Source organism: Pieris napi, chromosome 15 (genome assembly GCF_905475465.1).
Source record: "Pieris napi chromosome 15, ilPieNapi1.2, whole genome shotgun sequence".
NCBI classification, from domain to species: Eukaryota; Metazoa; Arthropoda; class Insecta; order Lepidoptera; family Pieridae; genus Pieris; species Pieris napi.
Window position 1 is genome coordinate 9,479,608 of NC_062248.1, and position 12,843 is coordinate 9,492,450.

At 31.8% G+C, this 12,843-nt stretch overlaps 1 protein-coding gene across 1 annotated transcript in view; it reads right to left on the reverse strand.

Moving 5' to 3' along the window:
• Nucleotides 1-12,843, reverse strand: part of LOC125056677 (N-alpha-acetyltransferase 15, NatA auxiliary subunit) — a 99,467-nt gene that overhangs the window by 3,203 nt on the left and 83,421 nt on the right. Inside the window, exons 11-15 of the mRNA XM_047659934.1 lie at nt 4,459-4,556; nt 3,201-3,299; nt 1,977-2,085; nt 1,238-1,401; nt 414-590 (exon numbers count right to left, since the gene is read on the reverse strand). Coding sequence (XP_047515890.1) covers nt 414-590; nt 1,238-1,401; nt 1,977-2,085; nt 3,201-3,299; nt 4,459-4,556 — 647 coding nt within the window. The remainder of the gene's footprint in view (nt 1-413; nt 591-1,237; nt 1,402-1,976; nt 2,086-3,200; nt 3,300-4,458; nt 4,557-12,843) is intronic.

Consider the following 12,843-nt stretch of genomic DNA (forward strand, 5'->3'; position numbering starts at 1 on the left):
CTGAATATTTGTGTAGCCTTTTACGCCAAACAAACCGTTTTGACGTTCGTCATAATCATAATTTTAGTTTAGAAAACATCTCATCCTCACAAACTTTAATCTATACAAACTAATAATACAACAATTAATATTAAATATAACAGGGACGAAACCGCAAGCAAAAGCTAGTGAAAAACTGTATAGAATCTCAAACAATTCTTGAAGCTAGACGCAAGTTTTACTTGGGTTATCGTCCTAAAAAGTTATGTACGATGAAAACATTAAATTTAATAGAATTGGGAGTTGGCACAAACTTAACTAAAGCTTAATTACAAAATTAAATTATTATACTTGAAACAAACCGTTTTGCCGCCATTTAAATGGCAGACAACAATTATTACTGTGAGAAGAGTTATGAGTTAAAAATTTAATACCTGTATAGTAGTGTTAGGAGTATCCAAGGCAGTGGCAAGCGCGAGCGCATCTTTAGTACGTTGTGGCACGAGTCTTCGCAGCGCACGCGCACCCCACAGAGCGGACGCTTGCGACTTCGACCCGCATTCACGCACATACTCTTCTGCTATTGTTAGAGCGCTGCGATCACCGAACATCTGTCGCCAAAAATAAATATTTTTTACTCTTAATCAAAATTAAGTAATACATTTATTAATAGTCTAATAAAAAATAATATGCATAATATATTCCTTAATTTAACATTTAAAAGATTTTAGTATGATTGACGTTGTAGAATACAGACTCATGTCATTCTAGAATATTTACTAGAACATATGTTGAAATTTTAATGGGCGCTGAGTTTGGTTTTCGGTTAAAGAAGTATGGTGTAGGCACAGAAGGAACACCTTGCCTTAACATCCACAGATGCAAGTGTGTGTGTATGTGTGTGTGTGAGTTAGACATCCGTTGATTTTATTTACTTTTTACTTTATTTACCCATTAGAAATATGTATCTCACTTCATAGTTATATCTATAAAATCATGATAAAAACCGCCGAAAAATGTACTTATAAAATATTTTTATAAGTACTTTCCAAATTACAATTTCACGATGTATAAAATTTTAACCAAATTAAAAATAGTCTTACTTTTTTAAAATTTATTTCAACTTAATTATTGTCATACAAAATAAGGGGGATCTGTTATCAAGCCTAAATTTTGCTTAAAGAGAGTATTAGTGAAGTAGTATTTAATGATTACATAGTAGCTTCTTTATATGTTCTATTGTTGAAGCAATACATACCGTTTTCGTCTCCGCATTGATGACAGCTGCCACGTGCGGGTTGAGTGTAGGAAGTCGTTCTTCCAACCAGCACTTGAATCTCACGAGACAATCGTGAAGATGCTCATGGGTGTTATCCAGCGCCCACGCACGCTTTATGCTTTGCAGCATGAGTAGGGGCTTGTCTGGAAAGGGATTAAAGTATATTAATAATATAAAAATAAGTTTTAATTTAGGGAGCGTTCAAGTATTACGTAACGAATTTTGGGGGGGGGGGGGGTCCTTTTGTAAAACGTTACGATACGAGGCGGAGATTGAATTACGCGTTATTGTTAATATTATTTTCAACTTTTCAGTACTTTACACCACATAATGGTAACTTTTAGGTATAAAGAGTCACTAGATGGTCACGAAACGTTTTACTATACTTGGGTACAGAAAAACGTTACGGCCTGTTACAGGGGGGGGGGGGGTGTTGCGTCACAAATTGCGTGACGTAATACTTGAACGCTCCCTTAGCTGACGACGCCGTCCGTTAAAATTCGTGTATCAATAGTTTCTTATGTTAATATAGAATTAGCACAAGAATTGATTGGCGCCGCAACCAATAATAGAATAGAATTGGCAGGAAAAAAATTTATATTATTTTATACAGATCATCTTTCTGTGTCTCGCATATGTCGTATTTTAACTATAGCATATCGTTTAGGCCGCCAGTTGCCCTCTAATTATGTCAATTAAATATATTTAAAAATAGTACCTTTTCTATAATATATTTCGAAAGCCATTAAATATGTGTCTATCCTGTCGGCAGCCAGCTGCCGGAGTGGCAAAAGGAACTTTATTGCTTGTTCTAACGGGTCTTCTACCTGTAAAGTATAATAAAACACTATAAGTTCATATTATGTATATATTTTTTTTATAGAATAGGGGGGGCAAACGAGCTTGCGACGACCGAAAAGGGCAGTCTTCGCAGCCCATAGACACCCATTTTTAGTGGGTGCGTTGCCGCCCTTTGAGGGAGGAGTATGCTCGATTTTTAAACATTTGGAGATTGTATCTCTAAGTTATATCAGTTCGCTAGTTCGCAAAAGAAAATGCCTTGTGAAACGGACAGTGGAAGACCTCCAACCATCAAGATGATGTTGATGGTTATAATAATTTGGTTATTCATAGTTAATTGATAATGTAGGAGTATGCAGCTATTACTTTGTGGTTTGTAGGCATTAGACCTCAATAACGCGACATTAAACAAAATTATTTAATTATCTTTCATATTCTATTCAGTAGCTCGATTAAAAGGTTTACTGGTGGCAAATTACAAAAAATATATGTTTAGGAAAACGCCATCTAGCGAAGAATTACAGAAACCCATATAGCAACTTAGTTGCAATGTATTGTGTGTCAACATAATCTAATAGAGGGCACCAGATGTAACCAGCATTAAAATAAAAATACTAAACTGCAGCTGAAACTCGATTAAAGAGTGAAGTAGTGATAATACAATTCAAAACATAAAAAGTTTCGTAAATTTGTATCCTTAGGTCATCGACATAATTTTCATAAATTTGTTATATTTTATAAGAATATTATCTAAATTAAAATAAAATGTTTTGCAGTCGATATACTCTTGCGTTTTTCAGTTCCCAATACCAACTATTAAGCTTTTTATAAATTTGACAATTATTTAAATGAGCCTAATCCTTAGGATTGATTTGTTCCAGTTCAAACAATTTGTAAGACTGAAAACATGGCGATTAAAAAACGTGGTGGAGAGTTTCTTGCCCATTCTTCTTGCCCGCTCTACGCCCTTGACTGATAGTTGTAAATTTAGAAACAATTTAACGTATTTTCTCTTGACGTTCATAAGTGTATTTGGTTACCTATATGAATAATATTTCGAGTTCGACCATGTTCATACAAAAATGTATTTTTTTTGGCGTTAATAATTTAATACATATAACAAAGTTTTTTCTAAACTTACCCTAGCTAACTTATCAGGTATCAACTCATCGAGTTGAGGAGCTTCAGGATCACCTTGTTCCTGCTCCCGTCTCGCCTTGTGATGTTGCTCGCGTTTCACCTGAAATTTAAAATGTACTTTGACATTGACTTATATAGGACCGGGATAGCAAGTACTTTAAACATTCATACTTCGCAAGTGGAATTGTTCTGAATATTTCATTTAATTTCTATGTATCATAATTATGACTACCTTTATGCCTTATAAAGAAAAACGCCATTTACTTAATGTCATTATTAAATAAAAAAAGTGTGTGTACAAAGTACACATGTCAGAAGTGAAACTTCTGTGGCAAACTAATCTTTAAGTGTTGTTCATATTTATACAAATCTAAAAGTTTAGATTTCCGATACTTAGAGGGACAGAAAAAGGAAGATATGTTAGGAATTTAATAAATTTAATTTATGTCATTAAAATATTAAGTGTCGAATAATAACTAATAAATATAAAAAAAATATAAAATTTTATTACAATTCCTTCACTAATTAATCGAAAGGAACTTCGATTCATCCGGGTGTCCCTTGACACCTCTCAATTTTTTTGATCACTTTCAAATTAATATTGTTATTCTTATTGTAAACCAAACTTCAAAACTAATATATTGTTGTTATTATTATCATATATTATATTATATTCTTTACGTCACTATACCAAACTTTGATAAAAAGTAAAAACAAGCAACATGGCGCGTAACCGAAAAACGTGACGATTTTGTACAACATTTCTCCCATACTTCGATCAAGAAGTTTCACTACAAATATTTCTGACTTTGACTTGAGGCATACTCTGAAAGATCATAAGATAACTTTTAAAAATAATTGGACTAAGCTTTTACGCACTTCATTTTCATAGAACAGAAGCCATCCGTACAAAAAGCTCATTCCTCTTAAACTATTAAAATATATCATTTGTTAAATATAAGTAAATTATACATAGGTCTACATCGTTTTTATTATACCTTAGTTTTATAAAAATATGTAATAAGATTTCAATTAGCTTTTAAAGTTTTCTTCTTTAATGGAAACAAATCTTTGGAAAAAGTATAAAGCGTTGCTTATTCTTCAGTGGCTCACATAGGAATAGTAATTGGGGGGATTATAACTTTAAATTATTGAGGGATTTATGGTTCTTATATTTTAATAATTGGTCATGGGTTATGTTCATCTGGTATATTTTGTCTTTCTAATATTAAGTATATTCATAAATTAGGATAACACACCTGTACTTGCGCTGCCAGCGCACTTTCCTGTTCCGCTTTGCGTTTCGCTTTCCTCTGCTTGTTTTTAAGCTTCTTCAGTTCTGATGGCGCCAAATTTTCTGTAAACAATGTCATATAATTAGTATTCAATTTAAACCCTTATTATAATACAATACAGCGTGAATTCCTATGACGTACGAAAAATACCGAAAGCAGCGTGCTTAGCATCACAAACATAATATGTCTCATTTTGTTGACATCTCTGTTATGCATAACAAGCGTTGCTCATTTTATGAATGAAATTTTCTATCTGGAACAATCCAGGACATTCTACATTATAATAAGAACAAAGGGATTTTTGTGCTTTATTTTTACTTGTCATGTAGAATTGTCACAGTAACATTATAGTACAGATTAAAAATGCGACACTGATGTTGATTGACGTGTATTGGAGGTTTTTGATTTATACATTGTTTTCTTGTATCAAATTTGTATTTTTTTTGTAACTTTGCAAGTGTTCATGAAGTTACTTTGTTAAGTTAAATTTTAGGAAACAACCTCAAATAAGGTGTCAAATTATAGGGTCATAGAAAAAAAATTAATAAATCGAGAACGGAAATCACCGTCCGTGTCACTGTTTTCCACTACTACCCGCAAACTATTCAAAAATGAATATTTTTATAAATAAAGAGATTTCAACTCTTCAATCAACAATCTATACTGTTCAAACCAAAAATCTAATTCTATTAAATGAAACAAATTTCATCACAAATTCACCAAATGCATTATAAAAGATAAAAAATAAAAAAATGTGCGTGTACTAGTGTACACATGTTAGAAGTGAAACTTCTTTATGACCTTATTTTTCGAAAAATTATCTATATGCAACTAGCTTTACAGAAATTGGTTAAATAAAGTTAAATTAGATAACGTTTAACAAAAGGCTTTTAATATCACAGACTTGAATACAAATAATACAATTATTTCATTTTACCTTGTTACCTAAGATTATTACAGAATTTCATAAATTGTAATATAATTTTTAGTATCATTGTTATAGTTATTATAAATTTTTGTTATTAATGGTTTAGAATCTTTTCGAATCAACCGTGGTAGGGACGAGAAAAAGACGCGCGTAACGGTCAAATGTGACGCGTAACCGAAAAATGTTACACTAAATTTTTTTCCAATAAAGAAGTTTCACTTCAATAATATATTTAACTTCAAGATGAATTACCCTTAAGCATAAATTATACAAAAATCATTACGAGTAACGCAATATTAATGACGCGCTGGTTATTTCTAGATCATCTTGGCGTAATCAGAATCCTATTAAATTATAATGACGAGATCCGCATAAACAATTAAGCTAATCGATGCTTAGCGGATATCAAATAGAAATTGATATTATCTATTAATCGTTGTTAATAGATAATTACTTACGGGGAATGTGTGTCACGGGATTTTTAACTATTCACTTAACATACCTATTAAGTGAAAAACAACAAAGCTAAGAAATTATATCTCGACAAAAAAGGTACACACATAAAGAGCCAGTTTCGGAAATCATCCCTAACGATAAAATCTACTAATTGGAGTTGTAGGTACTTTGCTTAATAGATAATATAAATATTTTGGATGACATTTTTGCATTTAGAGTACAGTATTAAGATTCTCAACTCAGCAACCGAATGACTTCAAACCGCAAGACACAACTTTAACACCAGGTCATCCGAATTTGCCAAGAACTTGTCCAAATACAAGAAGCAAGGCCAAGATAAATACCAGAGCTACGCTGAATATAAATATATGGGTTTAAAAAGACCTTCTTTCCAGCCAGATTTTTGTCTGCTGATCAGTTGTAAGGTGGCTCAAGTAGCATTTTTTTTGTCGCCCATAACAGGGGGAAAAGGGCAGGAGGCTCACCTGATGTTAAGTGATACCACCGCCCATAGACACTCACATTTCCAGAGGGCTCGCAAGTGCGTTGCCAGCCTTTTAAGAATTGGTACGCTCTTTTTACGCCCTAAGTGGAATTGGTTCGGAAATACATCGGTGGGAAGCTGGTTCCACATAATGTTTTATAAACGACGATTCGAAAGGAACTCTCGTTGCTTGAACCACGCTTAGCATGCAAGAATAATCTCTAATCTATATCAGCTGATAGTCGATAAGTAGGACATATCCTGTCGACTACCGTGATGTCGTCACGTCCGTTGCAATATCAGATACAAGTAGAGCGTGGTAAGAATCGTGATCACCACGTGAGGCCAAGTGCAAACATTCACTATTTAAATTATGAAAATTAAAACCATTTATATAAACAATAGAAGTAGGGAAGACTTATTTTTATTAGTTTGATTGTCTTGTCTATGAAGGATGTTTATGACTGTACAGTGTACTCTATGGCTCACGTAAACAAAAGAGATACCTTTAAACTGCTTGAGTAACTTAACTTAGATATATTTCTTATCAATAGCCTGTACTCTCTGTACTTGCACCTTATATGTTATGAAAAGAAACTTATGAAAAGTGATTGCTGAAAATAAACTTTAATTAGTAAGCTTTCAAATATTGTCAGTGAATAGAACCAACGTTAATGGGTAGAGGTTTTAGGACAATGATTATAGACCCTTTGTTTAATACCTAATTAATCAACCTATTAAGTTGTTAATACAAATAAGTAATAATAAAGTTATAATTTAAAAAAAAAATCTCTTCGTGTTTGTCAAGTTTGCCTATATGTGCTTGTCATATCAAATCGTGTATTTTAGTTTTCTTGTATCAGCGTGCCGAGCGTTACGAGCAAACATTTGTAAATAAATAAATAAATAGCTCCATAGTTATTCAACTCCTTGGAGGGCAAACATTAATATGGGTATCCAATATGAAACAATAAAAATTAAATTGCATAACTCCAAAGTGCATATATTTTCTCACACTCAAAGCTCCAATGAACCGATCTGTCAGTACCCATATTTGTGCATTATTGTAACTAAGCTGGCAAAGTTTCGCAAACTTCAGCGGTATTAAGGGCACCCAGTTAAGGTACACCGCCCTTCAAAGCTTTGTCTAGGCATTTAAACGTTGCAATCGATCGAGTTTTGATAGAAAATATGAAATTAATACGGCCTGAGTAATTTTATACATAAACAAAAGGACCTAATCTTTTTTTTAACTTCGGTTTGCGGGCGAAATTTCCATTTGAAATATGATATTTATACATAGAAAACGCTTGATGATGGATTTTCTTCCATTATACAAATTTTTCGTGCGACTTTTTCTTATTAAACTCCTCGCTGGACCGAATTTCACATGTTGTGTGTGTTTAGTAGATTCGAGAAATGTTGAACATCTAATTGTATTTAGATGAGTTTTTTCTATTTAAGACGCGTACACGACAACATCTCTCGAGTCTCAGATCTGTTAGTAAAACTATAAAAACATTAAATTAAGACATAAGCCGCCCTATTATTATTTTTTTATTAAAAAAGCACGAATGAATTTATCATTAGTACATAAACATCATTCCTTAAAATATTTAAAAACTAAAACATATAATAAATATCACAAAAGCTTCTTAGAGCAATAACGAATAATTGATTTTGTTTTTTAGCTTATAAACAAACACAAAAATTAAACAAACACAATTCATGTCTACTATATATCGTATTCGTCGATCGTGACTACGACACACGACATACGACCAACGCATTCCGGAGTTGGGCATATAAACACTGACATATCGAGGACATAAATGTCATATATTTACGAAATAATATCAATTTCATGAAACAAAAATAACAGCTTAATAAGCTGAACTTAATTTATGGTTTTACGAAAGTAAAACAATTAATACAAAATTGATATTAGATTCTGAATAGTATATTTCTGTAGAAAATTTTGCGTATTTATATTACCTTTAATTTATTATGTTTGACATATATATTTAGTGGAAACCTTAATATATTTGACAATTTAAATATATTTACGGTATACATTAATTGAGAAAATGACAGTCATGCCGAGAAAAGGAACAGAAATCATATTTTAACAAAGGATCTCGCAAATCCTTGTCCTTTTCAATAACGACCTCTCATTCAGTTTTTATAATAACATTCCGGGTACAATTAATGCAGACTTCTTTGTTACAATGTGTTCATGCGTACAAGTCCTTGACTTCGCAAACAAGTCATATTATGACTGATGTCTGTGTCTTTAAAAGTAGTGTGAATAGATCTTAATCGAGGCGAGGAGGAAAATTTGCTGTTCTTTGCATTGCACATTTTGTTATTGAATTAACTAAATTCAATAATTAAAGCATAAGAATCAATCCCGAAACTTCCGATAACAAGCTTTATAACATAGCAACTTAGCTTTTTTTTAATAAGGTTAGACAACCTTATTAAAATAAAACATAATCAATATGAGGTAATGGAATTATGTATTTCAAAAATTGCCTTTATTTCCCAAATGTTGAAAAAACCACAAGAGCCATTCGAATCCGGGACTGGGCTCGTTACATATATAGACTGTTCTAATGCAGTTTTATAACAACTTGGTAGTCTTCGAGGCCATGTACGGTTTTAATGGCATAGACTAATGAAAACGGACACATTTTCGTAAGAAATTGTCTCCGGTCTGTCTAGGACACGAGGCATACATATTGCTACTCTAGCCCTCTAATTCACTATGCATTGTGTAATAAAAACTTACGATTTTCTCGCTCTTATTACGGGTATCTATGCATCACTAGCGGGACTAGAAACCTGAAACTTAACCTAGGCCTTGCAAGATTAGTAATTTCTGAACCAAGCTGGGAAATAACTTATGAAAAATGATGCTCCTTTATAGGGATGTGAAAAAATAATCGATTAAAATCAATTTTTTTTAAAGTGAAAATCGATTTTTTATGCGATTTTTATATTTAAAATAATCGATTATTTTTATAATTGAAAATCAATTATAGTCGATTTTTCATCTGCAACCTCCCGACATTATGTCTGGTCTTTTATAACCCGGACCCCGAACTATTAGGGATATTCGATATACATCGATGTTTACAATGCGATACATTGAATAGATCCGATGCTTTGAAGATGTATTGATATACTCGATGCATTGATATTTTTTATAAAATATCGAAAGGATGATAAAACCAGTTAATTTTACAAAATCTGAAGTTAGAATGGAACACTATAATTTAAAAGTAAAATAAATTTATTCAGCAGCAAAAGATTACATACAATAAAATTATTGCAATGTGCTGCTGAAAAAGGCATACACTCAGCCTTTTTTCAAATTTCACGGTAAATCCATCGATTTTAACGAGATTAAGTTAATTTCTATTTTGATTATTCTTAAACGTTAATTTGTTTTTATAATTTCTATTGTTTATTTTTAGTTACGAAAACTATGAAAAATATAATATTTAGGGTGTTTATTTTGAGATGAATTCAAAAATTAGGAGAAAATCGATTAATAAAAATATCGATTATTTATTTTTCGATTTTTCATGCTAAAAAAACAATCGATTAATAAAAAAACATTTTTTATGCAGAATGTCACATCCCTACTCCTTTAACTATTAGGTACAAGAATAATAAAATCAGTGGTAAATTTTAAAATAAGGATAAATAAAAAGTAAATAACTATTTAAGTTAGACGAGTCACGAGTATGTATAACATAGCTGATAAGTAGCATATGACGACTCATCGGTCTAGTGGTTAGTATCCCTGAATGCAAATCCATGTGTCCCGGGTTCGATCCCCGGCTGAGACGAACATCGATGTGATGAGCATTTGGTGTTGTGCTTAGGTCTTGGGTGTTTAAATATGTATTTATATGTCTATCTATCTATAATATGTATGTATATCCGTTGCCTAGTACCCATAACACAAGCTTCACCAGCTTAGCATGGGACTCGGTCAATTGGTGAATTGTCTTAAAAAAAAATATATATATATATATAATTCAATTGAAAGACTGCACGGATATACTCAGAGGAGAGTGGTCAAAAATTATTATGTGACTGATACCGGCATTTACCATAGATTTATTACTATCTATAGTAAATACCAGAATGAGCAGAATAAATTCTTGCTAGTAAATGTAGGCTTCAATCAAATACTCTAATAGCGCGATTTCGTATACAACCAGCGCCATCTAGTAGATATTAAGCGTTCACGTACAAAATTGCGCAGTAGAGACCACATATTCTTAAATATTTTGTGCTGTTTTTATGACAAAGGGACACGTAAATAGTTCTTTCCTAAAATAATTATCAATTTTCTGTACCGAAATTCTTTATATCTCAAATATCGTTTTATATGCCTATATATTCGATCGTATTCATTTCATTCGTTCGTAAGTCATTCGTGTACATATATTTGTCGATTGATTTTATTTATGTATGATGTTTGTTCTTATATGTATAACAAAATATACGATTCATTGCCTATAATATTAACGACTTGTAATTTGAATGCGGGCGTCAAAAAATCGTTAATGCTTGCACCCGAATGGGACATAGAGAAAGGAGCATAGCCAACAAAGTATTGTTGTATTTAAACTCAAACTCAAAATATCTTTATTCATAAAGGTAAACAAGTAAACTTATGAACGTCAAAAAAACAAAAGTTAAATTAATCGTAAATTCATATTTAGTACCAATTCGCAAGTCAAGGGCAAGAAGAACTGGCAAGAAACTTTCCGAACTTGAATATTGCTTTTCATCATACATTTCATATAATTTTAACCTTTTTCTGTGTAACTCCTCATTTGTCCAGTCTCTGTGACTACCAGCAAATGGGCAAATGAGGAGTTTGTTTTCTCAGAACCCAATAAAGTCTTTTGAGTAAATACTTTCTTGATTTCATCAATAAATGATCCAAAAAAAGTATTGCGTAAATTATTAGGGGATGAGTTGTCAGACAGAAATGGCATCCTATACACCAATGCTTCCCTAAATCTGCCCAAACCGTCATTTATTATAGGAGTTATCAAATTTTACTTCTTTTTACATGTTTTTTGTTGCCTTAATTGGAATTCAAACCATTGACCAGTGTGATCAGATTTAAATCTATTGAAAATACAAACATTCAAAGGGGCTATGTCACTATATAATATATTATCTATACTAGTATCTATACTATCTATACTATCTATGCAGTGATGGCTGTTATTCTTGTGGGTGAATGAAATTGATTTATTAAATTGTATGAACGAAAAACACTTAGTACTTAGACTTAGACTAGACTTGAATTAGCGTGACAAAGTAAATTGACATTGAAGTCCCCACACACCCTTTATTACACTTTACTAATTTACACAATATCTCCTCGAATACATTTTCAACATTATTATAGACAAAAGATGGAGGACAATATAGACCAGTGATTCCCAAAGTGGTCTATATCGACCCCTAGGGGTTTACGTCAGCGAAAAAAATTTGGGGGTCCATGAAATGAAAATGGGGAAGAAAAAGATTAACCCTTACAAAATTGACGCCAAATGTTGATAATTTATTATTAAAGCATCAGGTTCATCCTTCTCACTAAAAATATTGACTTATTGCTTATGTTATTTTATTTTATGTTTATTTAATGCTACGTATATTTTACGTATAACAGATACAAAATTTTATTTTGAGTGGTTTTAATTTAAATTCAATTAATAATTAAATAATATAAATTAACATGTGTTTTGACTTTAAGTTTTTAACACTAAACTTCACTACAGATAGAAATTTACAGGAAATCAATATCAGGTAAGTAGGGGGTCTACCAACACGGAAAAACATGTCTACGACACAAAAACGTTTGGGGAACTCTGATATAGACATACAACAATGAATTGCTCCAGTTCCACACAGGCTCTTTCAATTCTACAGAGAGGCTGATAATATCCTTTTTTTCTTTGCATTTAGGTTTTTCATTAATTCGGATTAATGAACCACCATGAATTGCATTTTCTCTGCAAAACACACTACCAAGCCTGTGGTTACAAAAATTAAACAAAACTTCACATTTTTTTAGCCAGTGCTCTGTTATGCACAAAAAGTCTATTTTTTGAATATTCAAGAATAGTTCGATTTCTAGCTCTTTAATTTTCCATCCCCTGTATATTTTGATGTAATACAATATTTTTTTGGGAATGACTTTTATCACTTATACTGACTTTATTATTGCAAGAGTGGTGCTCTGTTGTCTTATTATCTAATTTAAATAAATATTATTTGGAATTTCTCCCAAAGTCTTAATCTAATGCTTGCTCAATAGAAGAAAGGGGTCTAGCAAATTCTTGGCTGTCATCTCTATAAAATATGATAGCGAAAAAGCTATCTGTTTTTTTTTAAGAAAGCAGGTAGGTAATAATCTCTACCTTTTATTATTTATTTAAGTGAG